The following is an 18,168-nucleotide window of genomic DNA, read 5'->3' as shown; positions in this document are numbered from 1 at the left end:
CTAGTTGAGGGCTTCAAAACTTCTACACAGAATTTTGACCTTTGACTTCTTTGACCTTTGACCTTGATTTTTGACCTATATTGTGCATTTTGCTACAGAATGCTACTCCTTCGCCATTTCTAACCCGATTTCGATTCCGTTTGCTTTATGTGATAGCACTAGGTGAGGGCTTCAAAACTTCTACACAGAATTTTGACCTTTGTCTTCTTTGACCTTTGACCTTGATTTTTGACCTATATTGTACATTGGCTACAAAATGCTACTCCTTCGCCATTTCTAACCCAATTTCGATTCCATTTGCTTTATGTGATGGCACTAGGTGAGGGCTTCAAAACTTCTACACAGAATTTTGACCTTTGACTTCTTTGACCTTTGACCTTGATTTTTTACCTATATTGCACATTTTGTTACAAAATGCTACTTCCGGCGGGGACATATGTTACGCACCGCGTAATTTCTACTTTTCCTTGTTATTCAAAGAAATTGCCTGATTTGCCACAAAACAGCTTAGCCATGAACTCAGTCATGACAGGCTGGTAATGACTATCAGGGAAAAAATGCATTGCCATTAAGATATTTTGTGTCATATCGTTAAAACTTGAACGTAGCTGGTATTTCTCTAAATTTTTCTCAAAGAACAGAGTTAGTTAACCGGAGGGTGCAATTGTATTTCCTCTAAAAAGTATAAACAAACAATGGTTGAACCTCACAAAGTTCGTCACGCAGCGGTCCACATGGGTCGCAATATGAGACATTCGCAAATATGACAGTCACCGACTCTTTTTCAGTCATTTTTGATAACAAATTCTTCAAATTCCCCCAGATTGCTCATCTGTAAGGGTAGTTACACTTCCAACACAATAGTTTTTATCTTTAAAAAAAAGAAAGATGCTATGAATTCCTCAACTAGGAAGATGCTATGAATTGCATAAAAATAAAAATGGTGAAAAAAATATGCAGATGAATGTTGTGTAAACTTCATCCACATGCCTTGAATGTACTCAGAAGCAGTTGTCCCATTGTCAGGGGGTCTTTGTAAGGGGAATATGGAAGAAGGGTTTTGGATTTGTTCCAGGAAATGTTCTTAACATGACAAGGATAGTCACAACTTTTGCATCAATATATTTTGCTTACTGTGTACAATAAAGTGGAACAGAGTGCATTGATATCAGATTCTCAGGGATTGACATTAGCAGTGGCCTGATATGGCCCAGGCCAGTAAATACGAATGTCGGTCCACCAAATTTCTAAAAATATCATCTGTTGAAGGACCAATCAGGCAGCTATGATTCAAAAGGGATTGTTATGTTTCCTTTTATTTCAGGCAAATACATTTCTTTTATCAGGCCATCAAAATTTCAGATTTTAAAGATTTTAGTGGCCTGAACAGGCCACCAGAAAAAGAAGTTAGTATTAGGCCTTGATTCTTGTAAATGATTAGAAGGTGATTGTGTTCATGACATAGTATTTTCTTTGATTTCACATTAGACAAGTTCCACACTACTGCACACTTATATAGCATATATATTCCTCATTAATCATGTTTTTCACAATTTGAATATTTGTCATACAGTGTCTTGTCATTGGCAGCTAATATTATGAGTGTAGATTAAAGATGAATTCAATCAAAATGTTTAATATTGATATCATTAATGAAATGATTTTCACCCATCCATGACAGATGTTTAGTATGAAACAATCTGTGGTATCCTTTGTTCATGAAACTTATAAATTTCTAATGCTGTGAACTTGGAAATTTTCGTGCTGGTAATTTTTTTTTTTTCGCTCTTGTGGGTAAGATTAATTTTGCATCATGTTTCGAATTTCATGGACAGCCACAACAATCGAGCAAGTACTTCAAACAGTTCGACCCCGCCATGGTGGCTAAGGGTTTGGCAGCGCATACTATGGTAGAAGATAACTGGTCTGCATCATGATAGTAAATTCACTCATGCCATATGACTATATAGCGAACTTGAAGAAAACTACATGTAGTACAAGTTATTCCCGCAACATGCCTACCTTGAAATTGATTATAATGATAATAATAATAGTAATAATACAGAGTACTTATAATGCGCCAGTGCTCAAGGCGTAGTAGAAAAGTGAGTTATGAAGTACAAAAATCATTACACAGACATGCGCATGAAAATGAATGACACAATAATGATGATGGGAAAAAAAATCATAATATACAATTCTACTGGAAAACAGTTACAAACAAATGAGTCTTGTGGGCAACTTTAAAGGAGTCAACATTCGAAATGTAACAGATAGCTTGAGGCAACTGATTCCACAGGTAAGGTCCAGCATGTGCAAATGACCGATTATATGAAATAATATGACACATATCAGGCAAAAATTAATGTACTTTAATTTCTATCCTGGCTTCACATTGTGCAAAATGCGTGGAAATTTCAAACCTGTGAAAAAGTTCCACTTCGACAGTACAATATGTGGATCATGAAATAGCATCACCAAGTCATATTTTGTGGTGCTGAACTTTATGTACAGTATGTACATGAATGGTAATGCAATCTGCAGTTAGGGGGAGGGGTTCTTTGCCATCCAGTCCCTGGGTTTATTCAAATTGCAGATCAAACGGGCCTCGGATGCCGAATGTCAACATGTGTAAGACAACTTAAAATCATGGAGGGAAAAATAGTCATCATTAAAGGATGATACCTTCTCATTTCGCACAGGGTTTTATGCCTGTATTGAAACTGCATTCACATACACCTAAAGTTGATATTTTTTGAACACCTATTATTGCAGCGTGATGCAAAAACCATTATTCATATATTTTGACACAAAAAAAGTCTTGCAGTATGCATTGTTATGCAAAAATTGGTCCAATACTTTTTTGTTTTTTGAAGCTCCAATCACAATAATTTTCGCTGCATACTGTGTGTGAACAACATGTAAAGAAACATGTTTTTTTTTTTTTTAAATCCCATGCAGCTTTACAAAGTGTTTTCAACAGGCATCAAAAGTTTTGTAGCTCAGCCGCTTGTTTTACAATAATAGAGAATAGTTTCAACATGGACCTACAACTAGGTCCATGGTTTCAAGAAGGTTTCACAAACACACAATACAACTGACTGTTAAAGGTTTCTTCCTATAAAATGGTGTCCATAATTTTTTTCTTCTTCTTTTCCAAGTGAAGACGGGCCAGAGTAAGGCAACATATCACACCACACCACACTTCACTTTAATATTTACAGTTGTCAGTTTTTCGAGAGCGTTTCCCAAAGGTGATATGCCAACATACTGGTACTTCAAGTGTACATGAATCTATTGCTACTGTGCCTGCAGTTTCATGGGTACAATATTGGGTGCAAGACACCTGTTGTATAGTGGTGTCATTGCACAAACTGTTGTATATTGTTTGCCCACCTGATGATATTTCGTGTTCTATGGAAACAAGTGTCAGCATCATAGCTTCCTGTACCTCAGAAAATCACAGGAATACACTTATCTTCCACAAGATGCTTTACAAAGTTGGGTACAGACTTGAATAATATTGAATTTTTTTTTTTTTTTCATCTGCATCCTGCAGTGTGTTAGCAGAGTTTGATTATAAAACATGTTAATTTCAGTGGTTAAGTTTTTAGCAGCTTTAATTGCAAACATGTTAAATTAACAATAATGGAGTTAACTCATTTCTGCAATCAAACTCTTCATTTTGTATGCGATATTATAAGGATTTTCATAGACATGTATTTGTGTGTTTGTTTGTTCATCATCCTTTTCTATATGGGGAAAGAGGTAGTTTGTTTCCTGTTGGGCCAGTGATAATTATTGACTACTTTGAACATGAGACAGGCACACAAAAAAAGTGCATGTCTGCGAAGTCAGTTTCCTTCTACAGCATGTCATTTTTGCAAGTCAATTATCATTATGAAATCATCAACAGCAGCAGTTCCTGTAAGCAGCCATTGTCGTGCTCGCGGATCCATTATCCGCTCTCACGATCTAAAGGGGAGGTTCACATTGACGTCAAGCTCACTTGAAAAGAGTTGAAATATGCCAATAATTTATCGTGAATGGGAATCTGTGGTGTGTGCTCAGCAGGCATGTTTGTTTCCCTTCCACCGGTGGAGAGGGAGGTATTAGGGGTCGTTGCCTACCCCCTTTTCATGCAAAATCACCTCTTCGGATTTTAATATTAGGGAGGAATGATGTTGGGTGTCGTAAGCTCATAATGTAATCATGGTTTGTTGACTTGATTGAGGGCTCAATATGGAATAAATGTATTAACCCGTTGAAGACGAGTCCTGAAAATACTCGGGCAGGTGTCTGTGGAAAACACGTGTTATAGCAAAATCAGTCCATCCTCAATGGATTAAGCTCCATATTATGAGAACACCTTTGTTGCCTTCTGACAAGAAAACATTCACTTCTCACAGATAAATGTTGAAATTTCTTGCATTATATATTAAACTCACTTATCATGCAATTATCGTGATCATTATTGTCATTGTCATTGTCATATTGTTAGCAAAGAAATCTATAATGTAGTCTGTTGCTAATATGATTGTGAATGTTATGATGATTGTTATCATTATTGCCATGATATGATGATTATCTGTAATAAGTATTCAAATTACTGAGATGTTACTTGTGCTTTCTCTTTTGTATGGGTTTTGCTTTCTCAAATACTGGGTACCCTTTTCTTGTGGGAGCATATACTGTCACAATGAATATATACTGTCACAATGAATATGTCCTCTGTGTTCTATCCCATTTTAAAAGATGAAATACGACATGCCCTAATATGTGTCCCGATAAACAGGTAATCACAAGTATTCCAAAGTGCATTTATCTGGAGTGTCATAATACTATAGATAGCCAGGTAATCACATCAGTATTCCAGTCCAAAAGACATAAAGCTTTAGTTTAGGCATATATAGTATCCTCTTGATAGTCCTGTCACTGTACATGTTTATCCTTGTCTATCCAGCTTATTATGTAACAATTGGAGAGTATCAGCTTGCAGAGTAGTTATCCTTGCCTGTGAGTGAGACATATTATAGAAGAAAAAAATAACAACCAGCTTCGATCATGAGACTGTTTGATAATGCCTGCAATAGTGCAAAGATGGGAGACAAATGTGTTTGATTTTGCAAATGTTGTTTCTTTTCTTTTCTTCTTTTTTTTTTTGCCCGTCAGTGTCAATGTCATTGACTTGGCCCTAAATGCATTGAGGTTTTTTTTTTTCAGTTTTGTGTTTATTGAACTTAAGTCTTTTTAAATGGATTACCATTAACAACAATAGACTTTGTACCCTTTGAAAAGTTATATCTGATTTCCTCCCCACCCCTTTTGATTCTGTTTACTCTTCTTACTCTAACTGCCTGCCAGAACTGCCAGACACAGCCCTCCGTTGGGTTCCAGATTTTTTTCCCCTCGTCTCTCTCTCTCTCTCTCTCTCTCTCTCCAATTATACTTACTCAGTCACGAAGTATTTAGTACCTCTTTTTTTTCCTTGTTCACGCTTGAACGATTTCTGAAGAGATCGCACATCAAGGCTACTAGAACAATAGGTAGTGAACAAGAGACCAGGAGATGTATACATACCTCGTTTTTATTGCATCGCCTCAGACTGTATGCCGGCAGTTTTTCCGTGCTTGCCTTGTTCCTCGGGCCCTCCCCGTGTTTTAAGGCCACCGCTGCTTTGGAATGCATGCCGACACACTGGGGTGTAGCTCCCAGGCTGGTAGCGGGTAGGGTACAGCTTTTGGCTGCGGTGGTGATACAATAATAGTAAATTCCAGCTCCGTTCTGGCCCCAAAGATGAAGTTGAGCAATTACCTGAGAGCATACGTCCTCGCATGCATGTGCTGAAGTTTGCCACTTTGCTTTCGTTCCACACAATACAAACCGAATAACCAAAGGATGCTGCCGAAGGACTTTGCAATGGAATATCTGTGAGAGATGTTGCGGAACTCTGCTCCAATTTGGATTTTCAAGCAAATTGGGTTTGCAAGTGACTAATATTCCACTACTGAATCTCGGATTGCTATAATACTGCCAGTTCCCACATTATCATGTGGTCCAGGTTAGTGTACTTATTGCATATCAATGAATATAGCCATACTATTTTCATTCTAATCATAGCATTCACATAATATTGTCAATAGCTTTACATCATTATGAAATTCATTTTTTCAACTGACAGTAGTGTTCCCTAATGTTCATGTGACAGTAGGAGCCACTGAAACACTTCAGTCAGCATTTCTGTATTGTTTCTTCAAATGTTACTTCAAGGCTCCCAAGTGTAATACATTGTTGTATTTCTATGTATCATTTTCAAGTATTCTTCTGCAAAGTTACACAAATCCACTTAGTTGAAATTGGTTGGCTTCTGTGTGTAGTCTAAAGGAAATCCAGTTGATTGCTCAAAGAGGAAATACCATTTGAGTGTTTCATGGTTTGGGGTGTCTAGTTTGATTTATGCAGCTTTAATACCAACTGTAGTGCTGTGAATACATACAGTTTTTTTAACCCATGAATACCTAGAGGCTCTTACAATGCCAAGTCCTTATCATCAATGGAAGCAGTGCATTTCACGCTATAATCAAAAGTTGACTGATTGGTCATTATAGCACAGCAATTATTTCGATGTGCACACAAACTAGGACAAACATTCACACCCACAATGCACACAATAGCAGATCTAGAGGGAGTTCATGAATTTTTGAGAGGGTCAGATGCTAAAATTGTTATGATATGGCGGAATCATAATCCAACCACATTAAAGTATTATATCGGAAATGGGATACCTTTTGAAATGGGTTGGGATGGGGGTAGATGGTGGGATATAGCAACATATATTGCTGAAAGAGATATTAGCAGTGAAAAGCTCAAATTCACCAAAATATAGACTCTTGGGCAACAGTATTATATCTTAGATAGTGAGAAAAAGATGATCAGAGGACTTCAAAATGATGGGGAAATGTATAGAGGATAGCATTGTGAAAGTATCTAAATTCATCTTTCTGGAAAAAGGTAGATTTTTGTCTTTTTATCAAAATAGCCTTAAATGAGCTTAGTTAATGGCTCTTGTGTCTACACAGCAAGAGGTCTATGTACTCATCCCAAGATTTATTGTCAATAAAAAGCTTTTGAACCAGAATAGTTTCTTAGTTTAACAAAGTTTTAAACTTTAGACTTTGATTTTGTACTGTAATCAGTCAGCAATTTACATTTTTGTTTCCTTTTTAGCAGCAGAGTATGATATAACATAAGTGGGACTAGGCAAAGTAACAACCCTTATTAAATTTTCTCACCATCATGGGCTATTTTTTCTCCTTGATTCAGTTATATTTTCCAAATATATACTTAAAAAATCATAACATACAAATCATATTGAAAAAACAAAAATACTTGGTACAAACAAGGTAGTTGGTGTACCCTGCTTCCTAATTGTTAATGTTAAATATACATGTACATATCTGAAACAAAAAAATTCTACAAATTCTCCACATCATAGTGTTCAACATGAAACAACTAAATGTCAATGAATCATTTCCTATGCAGCTATTGTAGCTACTCTCTAAAAATATCGAGTGAAAATATTCATTCTTGAAGGAGTGAATACAAAAAAAGAGTGAATTTAGAGTGAAACTGGAGTGATTTTTGAGTGAAAATGTTTATTTTCACTCATTTAAGAGTGACCTCGGGGATCATTCCAAAAATCTTCGAGTGATCCCTGAGGTCACTCTTTTAGAGAGTAGATATCAAGGTATGCTGTGGGTTATTCGAAAAGGCAGTATCATCCTCCAATGACTTAATATTTCCCCAAAGATCATGACTTTGAGTGTTGCATAGTAAGATGTCATTTCCATCATGGTTAATAATGATGATAATAATAATAGTAATAATGATGATGATGATGATGATGATGATGATGATGATGATGATGGTGATGATAATAATAATAATAATGATAATAATGATAATGATAATGATAATAATGATAATAATAAACAAATATATAAATGAATACACAGTTAAATAACTGGAAAGTAGGAACAACAGCAATTAAATAGGAAACAAACAGACGAAAAATAGTATTCAATTGAAAAACAATCAAAACATATTTTTAAGGCAGAAGCAAATATGTTGGTTAAAAATTGACAAAATTGAAATTGTCAAGCATTCTAAAGCACATTTGGAGAAAAATACATTTTTTTATTGGCAAAGCATACTGCTTATTTTTGAAGAGTAGAATGTATTAAACTTCTTAAAAATGTACACATTTGCTGCAATATATATTCAGTTTAATAAGAAGTTTGCAGTGTATTTTATATCTGTGTCTGTGCAATTTTAGTTGTAGCATTTACACTCAAAGAATATGAAATTATGATAAGAAAAGTATGAAAAATGAAATTTGAAAGTATGTACAACATACGAGTTTGGTACTGATTTTCCTTTTTATTATATGAATAGCAGAGGTCTCTCAAATCATCTTGGGACATGGACCCCGTTTATAGTGTGGGGCTGGGCCGTGCCGCGGCCGAGCCCCACAATTTTGTCCGTTTACACTGCCGGGCTCGGCCGCGCTTTTAATTCAAACCTTTCAATATTTTGTCGTAGTGGCGCTCTGCTTGTAAACAAACGCAACTTGGTATAGTCTGGTTTTCAGACCCTTTGCCAACTGGATTCCGTGGCGATGAAGTCGCCGTTCGGGCAAAGGCCTTTGCCGAAGGAAAAATCCTTTGCAGGACAAAACCACCTTAAACTATACTAGTTTTCGACGTTGAGGGGGGTTAATATCCTGAATAGCGAAATAGTACGGGCAGAGGGTTTGGAAGCCAGACTAAAATTGGCCGCGCATTTGGCCCAGTGTGCGTTTACACTGAGAAAAGGCCGGGCTCGGCCGCGGCCGAGACCACCTCCAGAGCGTGGCCAAATGCGCGGCCAATTTTGGCCCCGCATTTGGCCTTTTGCGCGTTTACACTGAAATGAAGACGGGCTCAGCCGCGGCCGAGCCTCGCACTGTAAACGGGGTCTGAGAAAGCAAGAATCGTCTGTTCAAAAAGAGGTTGAAGGAAGAAGAAAGAATGTACTGGAGTCTTATTCCTAGCAGTCTGATAATGACACAGATACTGAATAATTATAATTAATAATAACGGATAATCAGACATTTTCATGTGCGTGAAATTTTTTGGGAATTTCACAAGGAGCCAAGACTTGCAAATTTAAAGGTGCAATGCATGTAAATGTGTGTGTGTACACAGTTGTATTGAATGCCATTGGTGTGTTGCAAAAGTTTCATGATGTGAAAAAGTCCATCGGCTCCAATTCGTGAAGTTTCATGCCGTGAATGTTTCTGGTCTTACAGTAGTCTAAGAAAGAAGTAAGAAATCTCTGACTGAGAAAGAATGGATTCCTGTGAAATGCAACATTACCAAGCCATCTGTTTTTATATTGTACTTCCACGTGTAAAAGGCATCAACACTCTAAAGATGACTGTATATATATATATATTTTTTTTTTTTGGGGGGGGGGGTTAAACGAGGCTCTGGGGCACTATTTGCACTTCTGGTAGTGATGCAGAAATTTACGTACACTTTTCTCTCACACACCATTTGCTTGCCATGGGACTTGTCTTTGCTCGGTAAATAGTTAGTCCCTCATCAAACAGTACAGACTCGCTTCTGGTGAAGGGGCGTGGACAAGAAAGCAAATCGTGGAGGTCACCCGACCTGGGTATTGTTTAGAAATCATTGTCATTGGCTTCTTTGTTAGCATTGAATTTTGTGGAGAAAAAAAAAATGCTATGAGATCAGAAAGAAAAGGGGGAAGAGATTATTTGGTAGAGGCTGACTTTGAGCCAAAGAGGATCTAAACAACAGAGTCTATACTTTGGTCCTGCTGTATTCCATCCCCCTTTACCAGTTTCATACACCAGTGGGTCAATGCCTGTTTCCCATTCATATCCCGTGAATCACCACCGCCCCCTCCCATAGTCCCCTTTCACCCCTCCCCATTGGTCCTTTTGGGGCAAACAAGACTACAAGCTGTCCTTTCAATTCCCAACAGTGTGCCAATTGTCCCTGCAGAGTCTCTCTTCGAGTATTATTGTTGTGGGTCTATTCTTGTGCTATGAAGTACAGACCCCCCCCCCCCCCACCTTCTCTTCAGTTAGGGTGTACACTGTGGACCAGGGTACGGCAGGTACAAATGTGTATGTAGTAGCTATTACTGCTGCGGAGGGAGAATGCGGCACACGGACCACTGGAATGTGTGGTGAAGTGAAGATTAGAGAGTGGGGCTTCACTGAGCTGTTTACAATGCACATTACAGTATACAGTACACCCTAGCGTGGTGGGGTCGCTTTGTAGTAGCAAGTGATCTGGCACCCGCCTACCAGTAGGGCACGGAATGTCTCCGAGATTCAGGTGTCATGTTGCTCTGCGTCGAATGAGAAGAGAGAAGCTACAGAGGAGAGAGGGGGTATAGAAACTCTGGCACTCTGCGGTGGCCAAAACACGTAGCAGGGAAACTTTAGAAGAGCACTCTGTCCGTACGAGTCAAGTCGTCAGTGAATGTTTGTGACCGGCTCTGAGGAATATTCGGACATCCGATGTGATTATCATCATTGCTCCAACTGGAAAGAATCCTAGAGGATAGTTTAGATCACTTTTTTATTCCCTATCTCTCTCCCTTTCTCTCTCGTTGCTCTGAGTCATCGTCCATGCCAGAGACGGAAAGTTTACGTCTTCGTGAAAGATTTGTTTTTTTCTTTCCCCAGTCTCGATCTTGCTACTGTGCCCCTGGCTGGTGGAAACTTGTAATATATATGTCATGCAGTGATATGTTTTATGATACCAGTGCTCCATGCTGGAGACAGGCGTAGTGATTTCATCTGGAATGTCTGAAGGAAAACGTGCAAGAGTCGGTTGAATTGGAATCATGTCCTGTTGTGCATGCTGCTTTTCAACTTCAAGGTCGGTATATATAATGCACCCATGGTAGGAATCTCTCTGTTCTTGTGACCTTTAATTCCTCCCCTCCCCACCCCCAAGTGGTTAAATCTTCTGGACCAAGCTGGATGAATTGTTTTGAGTCCAGTGGGTCATTGGAGATTGGGGGAGGGTGTGATGAGGGAATGTGACTCTTCTGCTTTCAGTAGAAACTCTACATACCTTTGTCAGTAGAATGGTGGGACAAACAATGATATTGCATTGAACGCCATAGCTGACGCGGCATAGTGTACATGAATTGTTTGGGAACCACAAACTTCTGTAGAACTATATGGGCTGAGCTGAGAGATCCTAGAATGCTCTTGTGGTGTCTGTACCTACAACTACAGTCAATCTTATGCCTTTATTAGTCAAATCTATTTGGACTGAAGAAATAGTTTGACTTAGAGAATATTCGACTTATGAGGAATTAAAATCAAAAGAATATGAATAGAAGAGGACTTGAAAAGACCTTCGACTTTGGTGATTATTCGACTTGTGCAAGGTTGACTTAAGCAAGGTCGACTGTAGTTGTATACTGTCTAGAACAGTGTATCATAATGATTTTCAAAATCACTCGTGATGCTACATGTGAGGTAATGATTGATATCCGCTGCTAGAAGGTTCGCAGACGATATCGAACTCTGCGAAATATATGGCATAGACAATTGTAATATACATAATGTACATGTGTGCCATATACTTCGCAGGGTTTTTATTTTCACAAATTTTGCAAGTCAGGTGCTCTTTGCAAATTTAACAACATGCAGAAATATTAACTTTGATCAGGCAGACATAAGTGCAATGTGCTTGCATGTACATTTTCTGTTCATGACTGCACTCCGTGATTGCGAATTTAACCACGTATGAAATTGTAGGAAGATCAGTCTCAGTGGTGTGGTGTAGGCCTATACAGAAGCCCGGTAATGACCACAAATCGAGTGGAGTTATATTGTTCAGAGAACTTTTCATAGTGATATGTATCGCTTTGAATGGTTCTTCAGAGTACTTCCATGATGTTCAAGTGCTTTTTTTGTGTGTGTTTACATGTATCAGTTGTTGTTTTTTAGTTGTTGTTGTTGTTTTGTTTTTTTGGCTTGGGGGAACCAAACCCGCTCTGCATGTGTGTTTTCAGGGATTTTTTAAAAAAAATAAATACAAATCTATTTATTGTTTTACTCTGCAATATCAATTACCATAGATTAAAAAAAAACTGTAGGCAATATTTAATTGCGTGACTTATAATGCTGGAAAGTGAAAAACAGATTAAGTACAATACAATATGAGCAAAATTATGGGATATATTAGTGCCCAAAAATGTATGATCATCATTGGATTACATTCCAGTCACCCGTTGATACTTCTGAACTGTGGATTCAGATAGTGTGACTGTGATGTTATGTTTTTCTAATAAGTCTTAAACGGTCTGGGCAGCCTATCACTTTCCTTCCATAAGTATATAAGCTGTCATTCAAAGTAATTATTAGATGACAATATTTATATGTAGCTTGTTGTGTGCATCATACGAGTGATCATTGGTATACTGTAGTCATCCATTTGCTTGCTTTTGTTTTTCTTCTGCAAAGTGTGTCATAATATAATTTATTTCTGTATTTATCTGTCTGTATAGGCCTATTTAACAGTTTGTTTTTTTTTTACCAAGGTTAGCCCCATCTGTGGTTTTATATACACTTTTATTCTTGGGGGCCCTGCAACAGAATAACAATGTACGACAATTATTTCAAAATACACAGAGTGACAAATTACATGGAAAAGCATTTATAATTGATTTCCTTCATAACTTTTCATGAGAATGTTCAAGGCTGGGATGAATATTTGTGCTTCCAAGAAAAAAAAAATCCTATCGATTCAAGAAAATTATACTGTAGTCTCTTCATATCATGTCCTCGCAAGCAGCAATAACAGTAAATGTAATGGAGATACTTACAGCGTTTCTGCTCCCTATAAAATGTGAACTTTAAGTCACCTTAAAACCAGCATTAAAACTGGTGTAACTGTTGTCATGCTAGCTCAAAGTCATTGAAGCCACATTCATGATTTTGCCCTTCCTTTTTTTTTATAATTTCTTCCGAATTCATGAATTCTGTTGGATGCAGTCTGTTGACACTCCAACTATACTACACTGTCATTTTATGAGTATACATGGGCTGCAAATTAAATGATGATGTGTAATGATTACTAAGTTACGGAAGGAAACACGTGTTATTGTACAGAGTGTTTTTGTAGGGTGGGGATTGGTATTGACAGATAAACAGAATTAGATCTGAACATTTTACATGAATGTGAAAGTGCTCTTCAGACAAAGATGACAAACATGCATCCAAGAAGATTTTATGAGACTGTCCTTGTTGCTGTATGAGGCCATAAAAGATGAATTCATGATTATTTTTTTCGATATCAAATGAGTAACCTTGCATGAGATGTTGACTTGCTTGAGACGCTGACTTGGAAATAGTTACTCAAGGTACCACGAGACATGGTAAATGTTTTCTGCCTTTCTGCTTGTGCATTTGAAGAGTTTGTTCACAAAAACCGATAGGTCCATATTTGCCAAATGGAGATATTTGCGATTAAAGGTCAAGAAAAATAAAGAGAATAATAAGAAAATTTTTGCTTCTTTTGACCATAACTTCAAAATTGTACCTTTATATGTAGTGACCAATATATCATTTAAAAGGTATTATTTTGTTCTTTATGACAGAGACCGTACTTCAAAATCTGCAAAAATGGACTTATTGGTTTTTGCGAACAAATTCTTCATTTCCTGCCAAAAAAGAAAAGAAAAGAAAAGAAAAACAACCCCCAAACAGAAAGTTTCTGTTTCTATCTTGCAGTGTAAATGGTACATTGAAAAACTCTGCTTTTCCCCCATTCCAATTTCCATTACTTTGGAATATAAATGCCCCTTATGGCTGGTAGATGCTGTTAACATAAGAAGAGAAATGAGTCCCATTTAAGCAGTGTAATAGTGCATGCCAGATCATTTGACTCCCCTAATCACATGACATAATTCTGATAATTGACAATTCCATGTATTAATGATGTATATAGAACAAAGATCAACACCACTAACTCCGTAGAGTCACTGCCAGAGTAATTTTCTCACCAACTTCAGACACCAATTAACGGTGTTTCCAGTTTGAAGAAAAATGTGAGGTGCATGGTCACAAATTTATGCTATTAGAGTCTTGATGGTGTGATACACAAAGCTTCAAAAAACAGGAAAAAAGGTTTAAATAGACACTTTGTGCTTCTAAAGAAAAGGTGAAAAATCTATCAATGACATGTGGCCTGTTTCATGAAACTTTTTACCAGAGAAAATCTCTGGTAAGGAGGTTCTGAAAACCAAGGTTAGTTGATATTCCCCATTATGCTGGTCAACTTAATTAACTGAGTTGTCTAGGATACTTAAAAGTGATATGTAACAGGACCCAGATTTACCTCACTGAATACTTCCTGTAGACAGTATTAGTGGGAGAATATATCATTAACTAAAGCACCTGTGTAATAGCATAATTTTTCTTAGACCTTTTAACAGTTGTCCAGCATAATTCTCAAAACGTTTATAATATGCTGGCATGTTTGTGTTTTTTATTGCTTTATTCATGCATTTAAATAATATTATACAGTTCAGTGACCAAATTTTGATGTTTTTTTTTTAATTGGGCCACAACCAATTCTTTGAACAGTGCCTTTAAGTGAATATTGTAGGTGTACATAACATGTAGCACTTGTTCATGATAAGTCAGGTTGTGTGTTATTGCTGGTATATATTTAATAGTACACCTGTATGGAAAGTGTGGGTATGGACTGAGAACAGGCAAATGCAAGCTCTTGTGCCAAGACACCACGAAACTGGTTTATCTCAGAAATTGAAGGTTTGCACAGATTATCGATTGTAAAGTGAAGTGTGTTGCTTTGCCATTCACTTGCTAGCACCAGGTTCAAAGGTCATTGTATTATACCTCTCAGATCCCCTGAGGTTTGTTACAAGGGACCTAGTAAATGAACAACTCTGTTCATTTTTTTTCTCACTTTTTTGACAGTACATGCAAACTGAATATAGCTAGGGCAGGAGTGAATATACCTGTGCCTTGGTGCCAGGGAATTATAAACTTCGGTGTCAGGTTTGGCGACAATGTTATTTTTTTTTTCTTCTTTAGTGTCATTGAGATCAGTTGATCATTCATGTGCAATTTAACACAATGTATGCCTTACATCTAGATTGTAAAATGTATATAAAAATAAGTCAGTGTATGTATTCTGTCAGTACTAGATTGTAATGTCTGTGTAGTGGTTTTAGCATGGGACACAGTACACTAAGTAGTACAGACCAAATATATTTGTTATTACCAGGTGCTTGCAGTGACGGAAAGACAGAACACAGATGCAGCATAGAAATTTCAATGCCACAGGCCTTGCATTGCTCTTGTTTGAATCAGAAAAACGTTGATCACTACTATAGGTTTAAATTATTATCTAAAGTTCTGGCTTTCTTTATCTCCAATCATGTTGGCTGTAATGCACATCTGTTCCTAAAAATAGTGAATTTTAGGTGCCTGAATATATTCGCATTCAATTCACCCCTCCCTCTTCATGTCCCCTATTTTTGTTTTTGTTTTTTTATTTCCATCTCTCTTACTTAATTTAAGAACTGGTTGATGTATTATTGTGTATGCACACTTCATGTCGTTGGCGGTCATTCGAACCGTGGTGTATGCAAATTTCGCGTAAGAGTTATATTTTGAGGTAATCGCATTTGAAGTTCCCCATATTTCAATTACGATTTCCAAACTTACATATCAGGCATTTCCAATTATTTTTGTAATACCTAAGACTTTGATTCTTGTTATGTTTTCTCATCATTCTCTGCAGGACCAAGAAGTCTTTCAAGACCACCCCGCCCCCGCCTAATGCCACCAAGCCCCCTCCTGCTCCGGGCCCCACCCCGGCGCAGTCCAGCAATGGCTCCACCAAGTCCAATGGTGCCCCGCCCTCACCGGCCATCAGCCACACCTCGACGGGGAGTGGGGAAATCCCCAGGGGTCCGGGGCAGCGATCCCTAGAAATCACGTTGCCCAGTGGCAACACCGTCACAGCAACAGTTGATGACAAGTGAGTGACAGACTGCAATGAATTCTTTGATTTTGATTTGAAGTCATTTCATAAACTCAAGTTTGATGGTCAGCTTATCATGATGCATACATAAATTGTAATGCACCATATTGGCTGTAAGAAAAGTGAAGATGAAAACATATCATGTAAATGAAGCATACCTAATCAAAACCACAACAAAGTGAAATGATGTGCAGTCATGATAGGCCAAGTGTTGGTGACATAATTGTTGGATTTTTTTTATTTGTTTGTTTGTTCATTTGTTTGTTTACCTACTAACAGTGTTTTGATCCTGTTAGAATATTTATTCTGGGATTTTTGTCATATGTAGGAGGATGTCAGTAATAGCAATAAATTGGGATATTGATATGATATAATAATGATGATACAATTTAAACATTTGTAATGACATTCTAACTCATTCCCTTCATGATTTTCAAGTTCGTGTGAACTTTGTGAACAACTTTTGAGGTCAAGTAAACAATGGGTATAAGTGGCCAAACCTACAAATAATCATTTAAAAAGCTGTGATGAAATGGGATGTTCACTGTATTACAGTTTTGAATGACATTGAATATGTAATAGTTATCTTTCATGATTACCTTTTGTGAATAATTATTCTGTGCAGATTTGCTTGTAAAAAAAAAAGAAAAAAAAAGTTTGGAGTGTGTTAGAACATCAAAAGCCGCAATATTTCCATTCTGCGGATTAGTTGTCTTTTCATTTAGTTCAAAGTGCGAGTAACTTTTGTATGTTGCAGTAAGATCTTTGCCTCTGAACAAATCCATAGCTGGACACAGCCCTTTAATCACAAACACTCTGTTAAACTAGGAGTAGATGCCAAAAAGTTGCACCATGTCTTTATTTACCCTCATACACTCTGACCCTTGCATTGATCTCTGCTCAGATGGTAGCATTAAGCTCCATCGGTTTGATTGATAAGTCTGAAAGACCAGTGATGAGTTTGCCCATTTTCTGTTAGCTTCATGTTCTTACCGTTATTTGCACAAAGATTGTAACCTGCATGAACTGAGCACTGCAAACTCATTTTCTTAGTACTATATTTCACGCTTTTTGAAACCCTTTATCCCACTGGCGCTGTGGTGCTCAATATTGAACAGGTCTCTAGACCTGGAACCTTGTATAGGCCTAAGGAGTGAATTGGAGATTGTGCACACCAGTGATTTCTGCAAAACAACATTCAATTGTTTTTTTAGCGTCCTTAAAATAATGTGACCTCGGTTGGAGAATGGGCCCCAGATGTAATTTTACTCCCTGTAATTTCTCCAAGACATGAAGGATTTTTATACTCTAATCCCTCTCAATCTGTAATGGCAGCTATGTGTTTTTGTTTTTGTTTTTTTTATTTTTGTTTTGAGGGGAAATTAATTTAAAAACACAAAAGAATTAAGTGATGCTGTAAGACATGAATAGTGTCTTATGATAGAAAGAAAGGTATAACTATTTCAGCCAGCTGTGAGTAATATAAATTGAACTATTCATTTCATTGTTGGTCTGTGCAGTTCTTTTTCCTGAAAAAAAAACAACCAAAAAAAATACATACATTGTACAGAAAATATGAGGAAAATAGTGGATCTTTTGGTTTCATGATACATTAACTGGTACTGATACCAACTTATCACAAAGTAAAGAGCATCATAAATTGTATTTTCCTTTATGGAATGTTAGGTGGTTTTGCATGGATTGATACAAAGAACGCAGCTAGCTGTAAAGCGTGATGACCCTGGAAAAATCTCTTTTTTATTTATGTTCCTGATACCAAAGGTGCCGGTGTATGATATACCTGAGGGTCTTGGGACAGAATGGGGGGGGGGGGGGGATGTTTGACCCTTACAATTTTTTTTTTCAAAATCTGTAAGTTAGGGTTAGGAATATATCAAAGGTAGTAATGCAATTTTTCAAAAGATCAGGTACCAGGGTAATGAAACACTCAAACATGAAAGATGATAGTCTCATATGCTTGGATGTTACTGGCTTTCTTGCATTCTTTATTTTGGCTGATTTTAACCAAAGTAGCTTAATTTGATGTAATTTCCCT

The 18,168-nt window shown here is 37.3% G+C and overlaps 1 protein-coding gene across 8 annotated transcripts in view; it reads left to right on the top strand.

Moving 5' to 3' along the window:
* LOC139729986 (uncharacterized) overlaps positions 1-18,168 on the top strand; it is an 86,849-nt gene that overhangs the window by 25,448 nt on the left and 43,233 nt on the right. For 6 of the 8 annotated variants that reach the window (XM_071640908.1, XM_071640905.1, XM_071640906.1 and 3 more), the window contains exon 3: positions 15,870-16,109. In XM_071640908.1, coding sequence (XP_071497009.1) covers positions 15,870-16,109 — 240 coding nt within the window. Of the gene's footprint in view, positions 1-5,878; positions 6,062-10,256; positions 10,959-15,869; positions 16,110-18,168 lie in introns of those variants that run through there. The other 2 variants (XM_071640902.1, XM_071640901.1) reach the window with 2 other exon arrangements.

This window comes from Diadema antillarum, unplaced genomic scaffold (assembly GCF_040938485.1).
Source record: "Diadema antillarum isolate AM-2024a unplaced genomic scaffold, OU_Dant_1.0 seq00000284_RagTag, whole genome shotgun sequence".
NCBI lineage: Eukaryota > Metazoa > Echinodermata > Echinoidea > Diadematoida > Diadematidae > Diadema > Diadema antillarum.
This window is presented reverse-complemented; position numbering and strand designations above follow the sequence as displayed.